Consider the following 19,981-nt stretch of genomic DNA (forward strand, 5'->3'; position numbering starts at 1 on the left):
CCAGGATCACACCCTGGGCTGCAGGCGGCGCTAAACCGCTGCGCCACCAGGGCTGCCCTGTCTCACTTTTCTTTGAAAAAGTTTTATGCGTAGTAGTCATTGTCAGTGAAGATACAGAATGCTTTCAGCACTCTAAAGATTCCTTCATACCTTTTCCCAACCCAGGTCTTTTATTTGATAGTTCAGATCTTCAAAGCTATTTTCATTAAATTAATTTTCCCTTCTCTCTACTGTTTTTCAAGGCTTTTGTTGTTGTTCATTTGTGATTTTTTTTCATCTCCCTTTCCCTTATGTAGTTTCCTTGACTTGTCTGTGTTTTTTTTTTTTTTAATATTTTTTTCTTTATTTATTTATGATAGTCACAGAGAGAGAGAGAGAGAGAGAGAGGCAGAGACACAGGCAGAGGGAGAAGCAGGCTCCATGCACCGGGAGCCCCACGTGGGATTCGATCCCAGGTCTCCAGGATCGCGCCCCGGGCCAAAGGCAGGCGCCAAACCGCTGCGCCACCCAGGGATCCCTTTTTTCAATTAAACATTTTTTAAAAAATTAAACATTGTTATTTAATTTATTTTTAAAGTGAACTCTCCTCCCAATGTAGGGCTCTACCTCATGACCCCAAGATCAGGAGTCACGTGCTCTATCAAACTGGGTTGGCCAGGTGCTCTTCTCAGTGTTCTTTTGAAAACATTATTTATTTTTTTCTGATTAACTTCTTTTACTAGTTTCCTGTTAATAAAAGCTACACAACAAAAGTTAGTATATAAAGAGACAGTACTGTATATTACCACAATCATAGGCTCTGGGACCTGGATGTTAAGTCACAGTTTAGCCCTTAGCAGATATGGGACACTGGGACAAGTCACATTACTGTGTCTGTTCGTTCTTTCTTTCTTTCTTTCTTTCTTTCTTTCTTTCTTTCTTTCTTCCTTTCTTCCTTTCTTTCCTTTCTTTCCTTTCTTTCCTTTCTTTCCTTTCTTTCCTTTCTTTCCTTCTCTTTTTTTATTTTTTTATTTTTTAAGATTTTACTTATTCATGAGAGACACAGAGAGAGGCAGAGACCTAGGCAGAGGGAGAAGCAGGCTCTATGCAGGAAGCCCGATACGGGACTCAGTTCTGGGCCCCTGGACCATGCCCTGAGCCAAAGGCAGATGCTCAACTGCTGAGCCACCCAGATGTCCCTGTGTCTATTGGTTTTCATTTGTATAATGGGGATTGGTAATAATACTGACCTTCCTGAGTAGTTGTGAGAATTAAATTGGTTAATTCATGAGAAACATTACTGCCGTAAAGAATGTTTAATTGGTGTCAGCTATTATCTCATTTCCAAAGCTAATTTTAGAGCCTACTTTCACCTTTCTGCCCATTTAAGGATAAAAGTGGTTACTTCTGAAATGTATTTTAACTCATCTAAATATTTTTAGCCATTATCAGTTATCACAATTGTACCGGTTTCAACTTATAGCTAGTCCATAAATATGACCACTTGCTTAAACAAGTGATTTTCTAATATCTTCAGGTGTAAAAAAATTCAACACTTAGAATTAGCTTTTTATTATTGTTAATAATTATTTTTAAAAGATTTTATGTATTTATTAATGAGTGAGAGAGGCAGAGACAGGTAATGGGAGAAGCAGGCTCCATGCAGGGAGCCCGATGTGGGGACTTGATCCCAGTACCGCGGGATCACGCCTTGAGCCAAAGGCAGATGCTCAACTGCTGAGCCACCCAGTCATCGCTAGAATTGGCTTTTTAAAAAAAAGATCTGATATGGAAGCATTTAAAGTTTCTATTTTAATTGTTAGATGAATCAAATATTAAATGATTACCAGCTGTGGTCAATAAAAATTCTCAAAACATGGCTTCGTCCCTTAAGCAGCATTTCCAGCATTTTCCTAGGCCTTTTCTTTCATCGCCTCAAATGTATTTTGTCAATTGGGCAAGCACCATGGTGAATGGGAATGCAGGATACAGTGAAAATCAAGTCTTCACAGCATCATACTGCCGCAGACTGTGGTCTTTGGTGTCTAGACTGTTTCATTGAGACAACATTTCTTTTTCTCTGGGGGGAAGAACAAGTTTTTTCCTATTGACCAAATTTAATCACAGCAATTTCTTTTTAAAAAATTTTTATTTATTTTAATCACAGTAATTTCTAAACCCATTTAGTAATAAAGTTGGATGCGCTAGTGATAACTCTGGTAGAATGTCATTTCTGTTTGTCTTCTTCAATGAGTAAGGTGATCACTGGTAAGTTAGGAGTCTTGGGGAAACTGTAATTCTATATATTTTCTGTCCCAGTGGATGGGGTTTGTTGGAGGGTGGAAGCTAAATCCTTACGTAGGGTGTAGCAGATACTGGCCCAACTGAAAAAGCGATTCTAAGAGTAAATAGGATGATATTAAAGGAGACACATTAGGAATTAAGGAGCACCGTAAGTTTAGTTAGTTCTGAACTTAAATTCTGTGTTTTTGAGATCATATAGCATAGTGTCCAGTTTTAATGTTCTGTGTGTAGGCCCTGAATGTTAAATAAGTAGAAGTTAGTGTTAATAATATTTTACATGTTAAAAAAAATAATATTTTACATGTTTTTGGAATGGTGAAGTCATTTTCTAGAAATTGATGGAAAAACTATTACATTTATATTTTTATTTCTTTAAAAGTTTTATTTATTTATTCATGAGAGACACACAGAGAGAGAAGCAGGCCCCATGCAGGGAGCCTGATATGGGACTCAATCCCAGATGCCGGGATCATGCCTTGACCAAAGCCAGATGCTCAACCACTGAGCCACCCAGGTGTCCCCCATTTATATTTTTAAAGGTATATTAATCTGGTTTTCGAGAACATTTTTACTTTTACAGATATAACAATTTATCATACAAATGTAAATGACTAAGGGTCTTTGGGGTAAAAATGAAATGTTTATTAAAACAAAAATTAAGAGAATTTGCTGGGCATTTTTTATTTGATTTAATAATTTCTCTGCTAGAGTTTAATAAATCCGTTACTATAGAGTATTTTAGCTCTTTGAACTGTTTTAAATTTAGGTTTTTAAAAATATTTTGGATTTTTTTTTAAAAGATTTTATTTATTTGAGAAAGAGCATGTGAGAGAGGGAGGTAGAGGAGGGACCAGCAGACTGCACTGAACATGGAGCCCAACGCGGGGCTCAATCCCAGGACCTAGAGATCCTGATCTGAGTCAAAACCAAGGGTGGTCCGTTGCTTAACCAACTGAGCTACCCAGGCACTCCTTAGACCCTTTTATTTTTATTTTTATTTTATTTTATTTTTTTTCCTTTTATTTTTTTTAAAGAAAATGGGTGGGGTAAGGAAGAGGCAGAAGGAGAGTCTTTTTTTTTTTTAAGATTTTATTTATGAGAGAGAGAGAGAGAGAGAGGCAGACACAGGCAGAAGGAGCAGCAGGCTCCATGCAGGGAGCCTGATGTGGGACTCGATCCTGGGACTCCAAGATCATGCCCTGGGCTGAAGGCAGGCGCTAAACTGCTGAGCCACCCAGGGATCCCCAGGAGAGAGTCTTAAGCAGGCTTCATACCTAGCACAGAGCCCCTCCATCTCACGACCCTGACATCATGAGCCGAAGCCAAAATCAGGAGTCAGACACTTAACCAACTGAGTCCTCAGGTGTCCCTGGACACCACCACCCCCTTTTTAAAAAGATTTTATTTATTTATTGGAGAGAGAACATGAGTGGGGAGGAGGGGTATGGGGAAAGGGAGAAGCACAGATTCCCTGCTGAGCAGAGAGCCCAGCTGGGGGCTCAATCTCAGGACTCTGGGTTCATGGCCTCAGCTGAAGGCAGATGTTCAACTGACTGAGTCACCCAGGTGCCCTGCCCCTGGACCTTTACTTAAGGGAAAAAAGAAAAACAAGTCTCCTCGCACAGTGAAGAAGTAAGATGATGACACAGTTTTGTTTTAGAAACTGGATATTAGATATTAATGCTCATGAGATGAAAGGTATTTGAAAGAGGAAAGTTTCAGTCCTGGAACAGGTATGCCAAGGGTTGTGATAGTCATAAAGGATAAAACTTGACATGGCTTCAGGTTTACACTGTAAAGAGAGAATAGTCAACATCTTGGTGTTTATTACTATTATTGTAGAATTACATTTGAATTAAATGTGCTAAAATTCGCTGGGCCATAAAGTACCTGTTCTTAAAAATTGTAAAAGAGATTTACAGAGGAGATTGGAGTTAGTGGAAAGGTCAACCTTTTTTTTTTTTTTTTTTTTTAAGGTCAACCTTCTTCATTGGATTATTTCTAATACCCTAATACAAATACAGGTGAAAGGTTATATACCTACAATAAAATGTAACTTAGAATATTTACTCCATTGTACTCTAAAAGATCTAATACTTCTTCACTACATGGGCTCAGGGAGACCACAAACTTCCTTTTCCTATTGTAAGTTACATAGGCATTACTTGGTATAGTAGGTACTCTCTTTGAACAAGCTTTGACATATTTTTTTAAAAAACTAGTTTTCATTGTTCCATTGAAGTCATAGTTTTGAACTGCATAAAGGCATCCCAAGATGAGTTTAAATCATCGCTCCTACTTATTGAATAATAAGGCTTTTATGATCCATTAAAAGTAAGTGGTAATGCACATCCTACAACAAGACCAGATTGTAATATATACAACACTTTTATGTGCTAACAGATAGAGGGCAGTGTTGAAAAAATTTTCTCTCTCAACCAGAACTCCCACACACTGCAGGTTCTAAGAAATTAGGTTTCTTTGAAGACAATGACTTTAATGTGATGCTCCAAACTTACATGTTCCAGATTCAGGAAAGACGTAATAGGCACTTGGGAAAGTGGCATATATACCCCATGTCCCCATCTCCTAGACATGAAAATATTTTAGTTTTATCTGAAAGGTAGTTAATGAGTGCTTTATCTTCATAGGGTTTTAAAAAACTGATTATATGGTTAACAGTTAAAAAGGTGTTTTCTGCCTTATCTTTGGGGTAGGGAAGGGCTTTTAATAAATTATTATTCCCCTCAAGTTCTTCAAGACTTGAATTTTTAGCTCCTGTGTTAAACATATAGTTAGGAATAGCTTAGCTTTAAAATACTGGAATTTTTTTTTTTTTTTTTTTTTGTCAAAATGCTCATACTAGTGTCTATAGTAGATTTGTTTGTGTTATAAAAACTTTGTTCTAAGTTGGCATTCTTGGTTTTTATACCTCTGTCTAGTGTGATTCATACTTAAAAAATAACATTCAGCTGCAAAGTGGGAGATTTTGCACATTAAAAAAGGCTTTTAGTAAAAGAATATATACTAAAATCTTGCTTTCCTCTCACAGCTAGTCTGTTATCCAGGTTTTCCAGTGGTTACGGTGAACACTATTTAAAGAAAAAGTTACCCTCTTCTACCTTTTCCTTATACCTTCAACTTTATTATTTTTAGGTATTTTCTTAAAGTCCTTGTTTTAAAATACTTAGTTAGGCATGTGGGTATAGCCCATATACTTGAGCATGGCTCTGATTGAAAGGACTTTTGGTGACTCCTCCTGCTCGTTCTCCTAATTAACGTTGCTAGATGGGCTTTTCCTATATGCCTTAACAGTTTTCACTGTGATTGTCATTAATGTTTTTTATTTTTTCTGAACTTTTCAACACATTTTAGCATGGTCTTGACATTAAAAGCAAAATGGAAGAAATCTTGTACCAAAATTAGCCAAAGCTGCCCTCATTGTGAATTAGGAGATGTGTATTAGTAAGCCATATTTTAGAGTCCTTTTGTAACCCTAGAGCATGTAGTCTATTTTCATTCTACCATTAGTATTTACCCTTCATTCAGAGGCCACCAGGAACACACTTGTTACTGAATACGTTGGATTTATTACTCTCTGCAGCAAAGAATACAGACCATGGAGAACTGTGGGGTGTCTCAATAAGATGGTGTTACAAAGATTATAGTATAGGATTTGGGCGTTGGGTAATTTGGGGGAGGGTTCAAGGATTGACGGTTGTCACTCATTTAGCATAAGAGAGATACTTGGTATTTTGTGGGTTGTATATCTTGTTTTTGTTTGACTTCATCCTGGTCTAGACAGTTATTTAGTGGGATCAGGAGAGCAAAATGATTTTGCTGTTAATGTCAGATCAGTCTATAATAACATTGAGGCTTAACTGTATCAGTTTAGTTCTCAGTGGTCAGGGACTGCCCTTTTTTTTTTTTTTTTTTTCTTTTTGAACTTTCTTGAAAAGCATTTAAATCCAAACTGACTTCTCACTATATAGGAACTAGCTGGGAGTGGGGTGAGGGGAGACCATGCTTCAATAGCAGTGACATTGGGCCTGTCACTGGAATAAGCTTCAGTGATACCAATAGTTATGTTTTTACAAAGCAGAGCAATTGAGCTTATCATGCATACCAGTTTTCAGCTGGCTAGAAGTAGTGGGTAAAATATGAACGTGCTCTTTTTTTTAATTAATTAATTTATTTATTTATTTAAAAATGATTTTATTTATTTATTCATGAGAGACACAGATAGAGAGAGAGAGAGAGGCAGAGACACAGGCAGAGGAAGAAGCAGGCTCCATGCAGGGAGCCCGATGCGGGACTGGATCCCGGGTCTCCAGGATCATGCCCTGGGCTGAAGGCGGGCACTAAACCGCTAAGACACCCAGGGATTCCCGAACATGTTCTTTTTAATAAAAATAAAATGTGTGCATTTGCATTAATCTCTGCGGGATCCTAAGGTTTATCTCATTAAACTTAGTGTCCAGGGATTGGTTTGTAGTGCTTCAGGAGTTGTTTCTATCTGGGACAAGTCAACTATTCACTTTCTAGATTGTCTGTGTTCATACAAAACAGCAAATACCAAAGCAATTTTAAAGGTTTTAAGACTTAAGAACTCTGTCAAATACTTTACAATTAAAAATTACAATAATTTTAAAAATTCCTTATGAACTCTCAGATTGACTTAAAGCAGGAAATGGACTATTTTTTCACAGCTCCAGCTGTCTATCTTAAAGACCACTAAGGGCAAATTTATATTGGTTCATTTACTCAAACAATTGCTATTAACTAAGTGCCAGGCCCTGGGTATGATGGATGGGTCAAATAGCCATTCCTGTCTTCTTGAGCAGTACTACTGATTGCTGATTTTTGTTTTAAAAGCATTTCTTAATGGTCTCTTCATTTCATATGTATTCTTGAATAAGCACTACATTACTATATTAGAGTACTCAGAAGAATATCCCTATGATTAATAAAGTAGTTTTATAGTTTTTGTAACTTTAAAAGTGGTAACTGTTTATGGAGCATCTGCTCGACAAGTCCTGAGGTACCTCTCTAAATGTGGAGGTCTTCAGAACAAAATTTGTGTACTAGTAAACTACAAGATAAGCTTCTTTTATATCTTCCTCTTGAGTAATAGAAGGTATTCTCCTTAGTAATGAATCTTTTTATCATTTGGTAAAAACTGGGTAAGTTTTAGAGATAGAAAAGCTATATTTGTAGTTAAGACTTAACCATGAGTACCCATTAGAATTCTAAGCACTTTTTACTGGTGGTGTCACAGATGAGAGAACAAAAATATATAGTTCTGTTAGACAAGGTACATTATAGGCAAACCAGTCTTCTTCATATGATAATACTATATACCTATTGGTCTGTGGAACTTTCCTATAGAAATAAAGAACATAATCATATTTGGTCATTGAAATCTTCATAGCTGTGTGATAGCTTTGAATGTTTATAAGATCCTCAAAATCCTTTAAGAAAGGATTTATTTATTTTTAAAAGATTTTATTTATTTGGGAGGGCGCAGAAGCAGGGACAGTAGCAGGCAGATGGAGAGAAGGAGGAGCAGGCTCCCCACAGAGCAAGGAGCCTGACGTGGGGCTTGATCCCAGGACACTGAGATCATGACCTGAGCCAAAGGCAGATGCTTAATGACTGAGCACCCAGGGGCCCCTAAGAAAGGATTTAGATTGCAAAAGTTTTTACATCTCGGTGCTTTTGGTAGAACAGTAGTAGCATTATAGTATGGTTGATTTGGACATAACTAAGAGTGGTAACATTTCAAAATAAGGTTTTTCTCCTAAAGACCATTCTACACAGAAAAGTGTATACATTTTAAGTTTTAAACACATGATACTGAACTATCATTTAGGTCTTACCAAATGTAGGTCTTTACCAAGTGCAGTACATATTTTTGCATAGGAAGAAGGATTCCAGAGTTACCACAGATTTCAGGATTAGTAAGGAACTTATTATATAACCCTTTTTATCAGTGTCTAAGTTAGATGTAGATGCCAGGAGACATCTTCCTATAACTTAGGCATGTAGGTTTGTGGTACGTTCTCTGGGTTAAAGTTCCTGGATAACGTTTTGTGTTTTGAAAGTAAATCTGGGCAGCAGCCCACTTTCATGATCCCCACAGAATTCACTCTTCCTATTATTTATAATAACGAGTAGATTTGCATTATATCACTTTTATAAGTGTCCATTTACCAGAAGGATTGATGTAGAATAGCACCAGTTTACTATATCTTTTCATAATTAATGATGTCTGTGAGTCTATTTGCGTATGTCATTTTTTCCCTATAAAATGGGAGGGGTAAATTTGATTTTGTATATTGTTACCTTTAAAATTTAATGATAGGAGAATATAGTATATTTGCTGTTTACTTGGTAAGTGACAAGGAAGAAGAAACTGTTACTGAACCTCTTCAGCTCCTCGAAAATTCTAGGTACAGTCTTACTTGGGGCAGTCATAACTCATATCTGCAAGTGATTCTGGCTTTGAGTCCCACCTCTGCCACTGGGCAAGTCAGCAGTCTGAGTTTGTTTCTAACTCTGTCAAGTGGTGCTAATGAAACCTACCTCACAGGGTTGTTGTGAGGGTCCTAGAAATTCACAGAACACGCCTCTGCTCATGTGGCAGGCATGAAGAAAATGTGTGTTGCATATGTATAAGGAAAGCTGGCGGTAAAGAAAGTGACATATTGAAGTGAATTTGACTTAAGAGGAGTTTGGAACTGGTTAGGAAAGGCATTATAAAGGGTTGAAGAGGAGATGACTAGATCAAGAGTTGGGATGGGATATTATACACGATCATCCTATTTTCAGTAAGGGTTCTTAGAAGTGTCACTGATAAAATTAATTGTATTGTAAGCCACATCTAAATAAATAACATTGAAATGGAACTATGACTTATTATTTAAAGCTTTATTTATAGAGGTCCTCATACTATACTTCCACTGTCATCTCAGAACCACTGTATTCTCTTAAGACAACACTTCATTCCCACCATTTCTCTTGCACTGGACCTGAAATTCAGTTCTTTTCCTTTGTTTGGTTGCTTGCTTGTTTGATTTTTTAATAGATAACAATTTGAGTCTTCCCTGAGAACCATCAGCTGTTTTGTTTTGTTTTGTTTTTTTGAGTTCTAGTTAGGTCAATTGATACTTGAGCATAAAATATACTGAGTTCTATAGATCTATAGCAGAATATTCCTTTCATTGCTACTTTTTATGAGGTTTACAGTATCCTGAAAAGATATAAAGGCCAAAAAATGATACATCTTTGTGTTGTGAGTTGTTTTTTGGGGCATTTTTAATAGATGTTTTAAGTTTAGATCAGAATCCAATATTCTCTTGTTAGAGATATTTATATAACTAGCACCATGGTTACATTGTAAGTCTTCATTTATTTTATTATCCTTTAGTCTTTGATTTTTCTCCTTTTATTCTTGCCTTCTCTACAAATGAGGTAGTGAAAGAAAGATCATTTTTCAAGCACAGTTAAGGTTTTGAAACCTTCACTCTGCCACATGGCTTTGATTTTTCTTTGTTGAGTGTGATGACTGAAGATGGGAATTATAGAATCGAAACTGAGAACTTCGTGGTCCCACATACCCCAACATCACACTACTCCCACAGAGCATAGATAGGCTCTGTTGTTGCAGATACTTGGCTAACCAGCAAATCTCTCTTTGGGAAACATTGATGACACAATTCAGTGACTATATGTTGTTGGCTAGCAAAGAAATGTGTAAACTGTGGTCATACATATGCGCACGTGTGAATACAACCATGAGACTGAAACCCACTATCAGTGTGTTCCCACTAGTTAAAATGGATTTACTTTGCTTTCTCCACATCTTGTTGTCGTGTCCCCAGGAAGATGACAGATGATGAAAACAAAAGCAGACTGACTGCATAACAGTTAATTGACCTGTGGGGATAACACTTGAAATCTTGGCTTTATTAGCAATGCCATTGTGTAACCAACTAAGCTGAAGATTAAATGCAAAATTAAGATGCATTTTTTCCATTAGTCATGCATGGCAACAAGTATATTCTGTGTATCACATGAAAGTAAGATTTGGAGAGTACTATAAGGTCTGGATTCACACATTCCCACCATGTGTCATATGGAAGGCTGAGATCTGTGGTGCAGCAGTGTTGGGGGAACGGAGGGGTGGAAAGGTAAGGAAAGAACTGGGTGGGATTAACGTGGAATTATCTTTTTGAGAATTTTCTGCTTTTACAAAGGTAATTAATAAATATTCATAAAAAGCTCACACAAAGAGAAGTAAAAAGTCAGTTTCTCTCTCCCCTTTTTCAATCTTCTATCCAAAGTTCACCACTATTCTGTTGTTAATACTTTGGTGTGTATGTTTCCACAATTCTTACACATATACAAGAAGATCTTAAAAAAAAAAACCAACTATATGAAATGGGATTATACCACATCTATTCTTTTGTTGTTTGCTTTTCTTGTGATATGATATATCATGGTCATCTTTCTGTATCCTTACTACTCCAATCTTTTTATTTGGTAGCTATAACATTCCATAGCATGTATCTACCATAACTTACTTAACCATTTTCATTGACAGATGTGTAGGATTTACAAGGTTTTTACTAAGAGTTGTACACTAAGCTTCCTCTATCTTTATATTTGCTGCCAATCTTGTAAATTTTAGGATAGACAGCTATGAACTTAATGGATCAAACCGTATGAACATTTAAGCTTTTGAGAGAGATTTTTTATTTGTCCTCACAGTCCTGGAGTCATTAATGATAAAGCTTAAGGATGTTGTTGTGGTCTAGCCAAAAACTAAAGATAAAAGAATTTTCCCACCATTTAAGAATATGATTTTATTTTTAAAAATTACAATCTCACATGGAAAAGTCTTTTCTCCAACATCATAGCAGGATGGAATTTGAAATATAAAAATACGCCAATCCTTTGCCACTCCCCAGATATAAAATTTTAAAACTAATTTGTTTTTATTCCTGTGGTTACCATTAGAATTTAAAATAATATATTTCTTGGTATATCTGTCTGATGTGGTGTCTCTTTACTTCCTGTCATGAAAGACGAGGAGTTTTGTTTACTATACTGCCACTGTGCCTTCTGCCTTCTGGGTTTTGTTATTATGAACTGTGGTTGTTTTGATCATTTCCTATAGCTTTAAATGCTCTTAGTTTGTTAGTTTTTTTGGGCCAACAGCTTGAAGCAACCTCCCTTGACTCACCATTATGGTAACGAAGTCTGTACCCTCAACGTCTTTCTATTTTTTTCTCCTTTCCCTTTACTTTCAGATGTCGTCAAGAATTTTAGTTTGCGGGATGCCTGGGTGGCTCAGTCGGTTAAGCGTCTGCCTTTGGCTTTGGTCATGATATTAGGGTCCTGGATCGAGCCCTGAATTGGGCTCCCTGCTCAGTGGGGAATCTGCTTCTCCCTCTGCCCCTTCCCCCTCCTCATGATCTATTTCTCTCAAGTAAAATCTTTAAAAAAACTTTTTCCCACTTTGCTTTAGTTTTCCTTGCAATTTCTAATTTTTTTTTGTAATATCGCTAAAAGCTTTTATCATAGCATTTTAAAAGACTTTAATTTTGCAATTATAGTACATGGATTTTGGTTTTAATTTTGAAGACATGACTTAGTCGGTTCTCTTACTTCCTGCTCTGCTTTTAACTATCTTTTACGCCAGTCATACTGGACGTTAAATTTCTTTTTCAGAAACAGTGTTTGGAGGTAAATTTCAAAATCCTATGTATGGAGAGGTCTATAATTTGCTATCATACTTGACTCTTAGTTTGTCTGGGTTGTGAATTCCTGATTCTAAATCCTTTTACCTTAGAATTGTGAAGGCCTCCATTACCTGTTTATCAATATCAGATGCTATTCTGGTTCTCATTATTTTGTATATAATCTAGTTTCCCTCTCTGAATGTCTTTGAAATGATCTCTCTCAGCAAACTTGTTTTTACTATACTACCACACCAGTGTTTAAATATTTTAAACATCCATCTTTTTTGTCTTGCTTTAATTTGCAATTCCAAATCTTTATTTCATTCAAAGGATTCTTTTTTCTTTATCATTTTGTATTGTCTTTGTCTTACGGAATTCTTAATATATTCATGTTGGTCTTCTTGGAGCTATCTGCCTTGATTACCATTTCTTTCATATTTTCTGTTTCTCTCCTTTACTTTTAAGATTTGGAAGATTTCTGTTTTCCAGAATACTATCTTCGTTCATGCCTAGTTTGTTATCTAGCCCTTCTGATCAAATTTTTATTTTAGCCATTGTGTGTGTAATTTCCAAAATCCCCTAGTGCTTCTCTTGTATTTTTACTTTTCATAGTGACCTGTTTTGTTGCTTGTTTTAAATGAATATACCCCTTCAAACTTTAGCATAGTAATTGAAATACTTGTGTGTTTGGTTTGATCTCATACCTATTTTCCCTTAATCTTTCTTTTTCCTGGTCAACTTTTCTCAAATGTCTAATAACCCCTGATTGGTTAAATTTGAATGAAGATTTGTATTGGTTAGCATAAGTAGCTGTCTTTCATTTCTTTCATAGTTGAGTAAGTCCACTTATCCAAAGGCTCCTCCCTTGGATGATAGCCCTCACTGTGGACTGTGTGTGTGTGTGTGTGTGTGTGTGTGTGTGAATGAACTAGGCGGGGAAGGACAGGCTTGGAGTAAGCAGCAATTGCCACAAACCAGTGGATTGTATTGTGAGGTGGAATGCTTGGTTTACTTCACTCTCAGATGGAATGCCTTTCTTTCTCTCTTCCTTCCTCATCCACCTTCCCTCTCCTATCTCTTCTCTTCTTCCTTCCCTTCTGTCTTTCCTTCAGGGTCATAGTGTAGCATTGCCACACAAGCTTTGTACTGCATTCTTCTCCAGTCTTAAATCCTGTTCTTGGGTTTCTTCTAAGACGAACTTTTGCTTTGTTTAGAAAGCAGTTGTCTGGCCTTAGCTGAGGGTAGCTGGTCTGTATAAGTGAGAAGTCAACAGGGGCCTGGACAAGTTGCTTTATGAAGGGTTCTGTAATTACCATCATTATAACATCACAGCCTTTATCACTGAGCTGTCATGGAGCTTAGAGCCTTTTTTCCCCCCTACGTTTATCCCAACGTGGTGTTTGAACTCATGACCACAAGATCAAGAGTCACATGCTTTTCTGACTGAGCCAGCCAGGTGCTCCTGAATCTTTTTAAGGCCTCTAATAGCCTTCCGTGTGTTTTGGGTTTTATTTTTTCTGCTCTGGCCCATTTATTTTTGGAGAATGCTCACATTTGGGTTGAATGTTTTTGAAATTTTAATAAAATTCATGGTCAGTATCAGTCTTGGGAAATGAACTGTATCCACTCTAAATCTTTGAAAATAATCTAGGAAGGGGATTGCAGACATCATTTCGTTTAGTACTAAAATCATGATTTATTCCAAGATACTATTTTATTTTATTTTATTTTAAAAAATATTTTATTTGAGATACTGTGAGAGGGAGAGAGAGCTGGATCAGGGGAGCAGAGGGAGAGGGCTCTGCAGGGAGCCTGACGTGGGGCTCGATCCCAGGACCCTGGGATTATGACCTGAGCAGAAGGTAGAAGCACTGAGCCACCCCCAGTGCGCCACAAGATATAATTTCTTTTTTACATTAGTGACCTAGAAACAATTTCTGTTACTTCCCTCCTTGTGTTCTACTTACATGATTTTTCCATTTCTTAAGAAATAGTATGTATTTAAGTTTTTAATCATGTATTTGAAGCTTAAGATATTCCATGGCAATGGGTGATTTAGAGGTAAGTGATTAATTAAAGTCACTGAAAGACACTTGAGTTAATAAGCCTAGTATTTTTCCTGTAGGTTTCTTTCTCCCTAGAAATAAGTTGATATTCTTTAAAGATAGAGAAAATGTAGCGAGAGTCATGAAACATTTACTCCATAAATATAAGGCTCTGGTGTTGGAGACTGCATTTTAGTCTAGTGGAATCAATAGTTAAATCCATCAACTATCTATCTATCTATCTATCTATTTATTTATTTATTTATTTATTTATTTATTTATTTTGATTTAATTATTTAAAACATAGACAAAGTAATAAAGACAATGGTGACCCCCATTTTAGATTTTTTAGTTCTGAGTGAGAAATGGTGTTAGGTCAAGTTCAGATACTTGGGTTGGATGTTGGTAATTAGAGTTGGTAATTAGGTAAAATTAGGTTAAAAAAGTATTCTTTTCTCAGCAGTTGCTTGAAAACAAATTTAGCAAAAGTCTTAAGTCTTACTTAGTGGGAGTATTTTTAAATTGAGCCATTTTCTGCTTTCCTATCCTCTGTTCATAGTAGAAACGGCTCTTGCTGGATAACCAACTCTCTATGGAAATATCTGTCCCCATGCAAAATTTTTCAAGGCAGATTGGATCAAAATAAGAGCTTTTAATTATCGGCTGTTCAAAATGTGTGCCAGGCATGGTGCTGAATTATTTATTATACCTTATTTAATTTCTGAAACAATCTGATAATTGAGTAACCTTTGTTTACACTTGAAAATATTAAGGCTTAGCAGGTGTTAAATAAATTACGTAAGGCCATAACTGGTAAATTACATCTGACATTTAAATAGATCAGTTTTACTCCAGATTTTTTTTTTTACTATCAACTACTGTATAGTGTATGAGCACTAAACAATGTGCCAATATGAATTAAAGTATATTGAATATATCTTTTCTTTGATTTCAAATAATACTGTTTCGACACAACCCGTTGCATGTGCTCCTATTGGACAAAGCTAATTTCATCTCTTGGGTTTTTCTTCTTGTGAGAGGGAAGCATGGTAGATTATATGTGGAAATGAGAATTTCTGTGATTTAGTTGTGATGCTACTCAGAGAGGAGAGCAGAATTAAACATTGATCTCTTTCCCCTAAAAATACAATTTTGGTTTTTAATACAATGTGCATAGATGTATTTTTTGCTCTCTTGGCTTTTCTTCATTTATGCATTTAGTAGACTACAAGAATATGGCAGATTTTAATCACTTCCACAAGGAAATGCTGGTATTGTTTATAGTATGTCAAGTTTAACTTAAAGTGGCTTGGATTTTCACATTTCCTATTATTTGTTACTTGGTTTCCACATTTCTAGAATGGTAAGGAGTTTTTTTTCCTTTTTGAGATCTATAGGAAAAATAAAGAAAAAAAAATGTTTTCATTTGGTTGGGTAGTGAATTGTAAATTCAGTTTTCCCCCTCTTTAGCACTGTCAGAATCTTGTTCCAGTCTTCTGGAGCCAGCGCTTTAATGAGAAATTTTATGGTAGTTTGTAGAATGTCATCCAGTTGGGATTATCTGATGTATTTCTCATGATTAGTTTTGGTTTTATGGGATTTGAGGCAGAAGATCATAGAGGTAATGTGCTGTTTTCATCACATCACAGCAAAGATTATACCTCAACATGGTCTAATGTTGACCTTGATCACCAGGTTGAGGCAGTGTTGGAGTCTCCATTGTAGGGCTACTGCCCTGACCCCCTTTCCATACTGTACTTTTTGAAAGAAGTCATGAAGCACAGCTCACACTAAAGGTTTGGGGAATTATACATAAGTTATTTGGAATTTTCATGCACAGGAGACTCCCCCCGCCCCCTTATTTATTAATTTTTAAAAAGATTTTACCTATTTATTCACAAGAGACACCAAGAGATAGAGAGACAGAGACATAGGCAGAGGGAGAAGCAGACTTTATGAAGGAAGCCCATGTGGGACTCGATCCTGGAACTCCAGGATCACGCCCCGAGCTGAAGGCAGACGCTCAACCGCTGAGCCACCCAGGCATTCCTCCGCACCCCCCCCCTTATTTATTTTTATTCACTTATATCACTGTGGACTAATGAGTATTTATGTGGTTGTTTTTACTATGAGAAACTAAGTAATATAACCAGCTCCCAGTTTTCTTATTTCTGCTTTGAAACAGAAAAAGAGATAATGGTCAAGATCCAATTGGAGTGTGATGCCATCTTAGATTACTTATTTATAGAAAAAGTTCTCAGTAATAGCTTGAAATTACAGTCTTCTGGGAATCCTGTGAATAGACCCTGCCGCTAGCAGTTATTTAGGGGTTCATGTAACCTTGTTCTGATGCAGATAAATTTCTTTAACTTTGCCACTATTGCCTTCCTTAGTAGTAGATGAATAGAATTCTATAGGGAGCCACATTTCCCAAAAATGTGCGAATATACCTAAGTAGATACTGGCAAAACACAGAGATTCAAAGGACAGTTGATGCTGTACATGGCTATGATTACTATGGGGGGCAATTAATTATGTCACATTTGGCCAGGATTCTGTGTTACTTTTATCTATCTAAACCTCCAACTTTAAGACACAGTGTCCTTAATCTGGCCAACTAAGGGTGATGAACCACTTTACTGTTTTCATCTGATTTTCAGAAGGATGGCTTTCCCTAGAAGTGCCCTAACGTATCATTGTCTTGTTTTCCTGTTTGATCCTGCTTTTTTTTCATTAGGGCTTTTAGTCATGGCTTCTTTTCATTCTTGGCCAACTGCTGGCACTAGTGACTTTACTGTTATTATTGTAGCATACATACATAGGTTGTGCTCTTTCTGATAGTCTCGCTATTGCCAGACCTTCCTATCATTCTTTTAAAGTTTTTTTGGTTTTTATACTTAACTTTATAGTTTTTCAAGTGATGACTATATGCTACTTTTTTAAAGACTATTATACCATCTGTGTATTACTATTGAATTATGAACATGTGCAGAAATGTTTGCTAGAGAACCTTGACTCTGATTACACACACACACACACACACCAGTGCACACTTTTTCATAAAGGACATTGTAGCTGGTTTCTGCCTTGTGTGTGGGACATCAGGTATCTCCCACCTCAGACTAATGAATGGCTGATAGGCTTTGTGATACTGGTTGTTAATATTTGGAACAATAAAATAGCAATGAGGTTTAAAGAATACTCAGTTGTTGCATTCCTTCCCTTTAAGCTGCTTTGATGAATATTCTACAAAATAGCTTTTTTTTTTTTTTATAAATTCTTTAAATTAAAAAATAGAAAAAGAGCCAACAAAGGGGAATTTGCTGTTGGGCAGGAAACATGCTGAAAATCTTCTGTTTTTTGTTTAAAAAAATTTTTTTTAATTTTTATTTATTTATGATAGTCACACAGAGACACAGAGAGAGAAAGAGAGGCAGAGACACAGGCAGAGGGAGAAGCAGGCTCCATGCACCGGGAGCCTGACGTGGGATTCGATCCCGGGTCTCCAGGATCACGCCCTGGGCCAAAGGCAGGCGTTAAACCGCTGCACCACCCAGGGATCCCTGTTTTTAAAATTTTTTAAATTTTTATTAAAGATTTTATTTATTCATGAGAGAGAGAGAGAGAGAGGCAGAGACACAGGCAGAGGGAGAAGCAAGCTCCATGCAGGGAGCCTGATGTGGGACGCCTGATGTGGAACTCAATCTCAGGACCTTGGGATCACAACCTGAGCCGAAGGCAGATGCTCAACCACTGAGTCACCCAGGTGCTCCTTTCTTTCTGCTTATTACAACAGAAGAATATAAAGGATCAACACTCATTCTGTACACTCTCAGGCAATGGTTTGGGAAACAAATATAGATTTTCCTGTTGCATCAGACATCTGATTGTTTTTCTCCCTTTCATAGTTCTCAGGATTTTTCTAAATACAGTCTTTACAGTTGACTCAAATGGAAATTGTACTTTTCTCTATCACACCCTTCCTCCATATTATTGTATAAGTTTAATAGTCTGATACATGTTTCAGCAAAACTTACACTTGTATATATTTTTATTGGACTCAGAAGTTATGTCATATATTCATAAAAATTTTTTGCTTTGATGCCAGAAGTAGTTACATGGCATTAGTCTTATGAGATGTATGCTTAATTTCAGTTTTCAGATAAGATTTATTTAGAGAGATGGTGCATGTGAGAGGGTGAGAGAGAGAGTGAGTGTGTGAGTGGAGGAGGGCAGGGGCAGAGGGAGAAGGGAGAGAGAATCCCAAGCAGACTTCACACTGGGTGCAGAAACCCATGTGGGGCTCCATCCCAGGACTCCGAGATCAGGACCTGAACTAAAACTAAGAGTCAGACGCTTAACCGACCCAGGTGCCCCTTAATTTCAGTTTTTAATCTACTTGACAATTTCTTTTAGGTCAGCCTTTGTGAGTCTTCTATATAAATACATGGTACAGATAGTAGAAACCATTTTACTTGTATATACAAATTAAATGTGTGATTTAGGTAGGAGATTGGCAAATTTATTATATATCTACTTTTTTTGTTGTTTACTTTTTTTAAAAGATTTTATTTATTTATTCATGAGAGACACAGAGAGGGGCAGAGACATAGAGAGAGAAGCAGGCTCCTCACAGGGGAGCTCAATGTGGGACTCGATCCTTGGACCCAGGATCACACCCTGAGGCAGATGCTCAACTGCTGAGCCACCTAGGCATCCCTATCTCCTTGTTTCATTTGAGTTTTTGTGTTTGCATACTGGATACTCTTCTGACACTATGCATGTCACAATTTTTTATAACCTGATAAACATTTTTGTGTTACCACTCAATTGTGTCAAATTCTTATATTTTGCTGTGCTTTTTTCTGAATTTTTTAAAAGAACACATTACAGTATGGTGCCCCCCTTTTACGTGCCCCCCTTCTCAATACACTTTCTCTTTTACATGCCCCCCTTCTCAATACACTTTCTCTTTTTCCCCCGAAGGTGTCCACTCTCTTTGATTTAGGTTCATCATTGCCAAACAACATAATCTAGCATTTCAAAATTTCTCAGATTCATCTTCTGAGGGACTTGGAAGTGCTTTGAAGTAAAAAGACTCATGCTCAGATTCTCACCTGCAGATTTATAACCTATATTGAAAGCACCGAAGGCTCTCAGACATGGGAAAAAAATAATTTAATTTTTAAAATTTACCATTGTCCTCTCTTTGACCACAGAACTCCTCCACCCAGGATTCTGTGCTCTGTTGTGGCTTGGAACATGCTTCTTGAAAACACTGTTTAGAGGTATATGGTTTCCATGATTGACTTTCCATTTAATTTTATAGATGTTTACTAATGTCACTTTCTAGATTTAGATAACAGAAGTATTAATAATATTACTTTCAGTTGATGTTGACTGTTGGATCAAAAATATTTAAAATCATTTTGCAAAAAAGGGAGGTAAAATGTTAATAAATTGCATATTCATTGGCCAGCGTACAAGTTACTTAATGCTGTTTCATCTTTTTAAAATTCTTGAGTCCGCTAATCTATCGAATACTGAAATGTCTGGCTGTAGACCATGGCAACAAACACCCTTTGCCTTAAACTGATCTGTTACATTTTATGTTTCTGTGGCTGGAAGTAGACTGAGTTTGTTGTTAATGTTTGATGCATTTTCTTAAATAACAGTTCTTCAACTGTTAATGTACAAGATGGTACTTGAATTCTTTGTTTGATTTTTCCTTCCTGTATTAGAAAATCTTGGTGCTTTTTGTAAGTTATGTATAAAAGAAATTTTCTTAAGATTTGTTTATATACTGGTCTGATCCAGGAAAAATAAAATGGGAAAATGAACACTATTTTTGACCTTCAAATAAAACTATATTGGTTTTCAGACTGTTTACCGAGCCTTGGGGTCATA

General features: G+C 36.6%; 1 protein-coding gene across 7 annotated transcripts in view; it reads left to right on the forward strand.

Moving 5' to 3' along the window:
• WDR33 (WD repeat domain 33) overlaps positions 1-19,981 on the forward strand; it is a 123,854-nt gene that overhangs the window by 73,705 nt on the left and 30,168 nt on the right. Inside the window, exon 8 of one of the 7 annotated variants that reach the window (XM_072788711.1) lies at positions 19,061-19,968. The exons of 4 other annotated variants lie outside the window; for them this stretch is intronic. In XM_072788711.1, the coding sequence (XP_072644812.1) occupies positions 19,061-19,077 (17 nt within the window). In that variant the 3' untranslated portion in view covers positions 19,078-19,968. Of the gene's footprint in view, positions 1-359; positions 9,192-19,060; positions 19,969-19,981 lie in introns of those variants that run through there. 2 more of the 7 variants (XM_072788709.1, XM_072788710.1) reach the window with 2 other exon arrangements.

Source organism: Canis lupus, chromosome 20 (genome assembly GCF_048164855.1).
Source record: "Canis lupus baileyi chromosome 20, mCanLup2.hap1, whole genome shotgun sequence".
Taxonomy (NCBI): domain Eukaryota; kingdom Metazoa; phylum Chordata; class Mammalia; order Carnivora; family Canidae; genus Canis; species Canis lupus.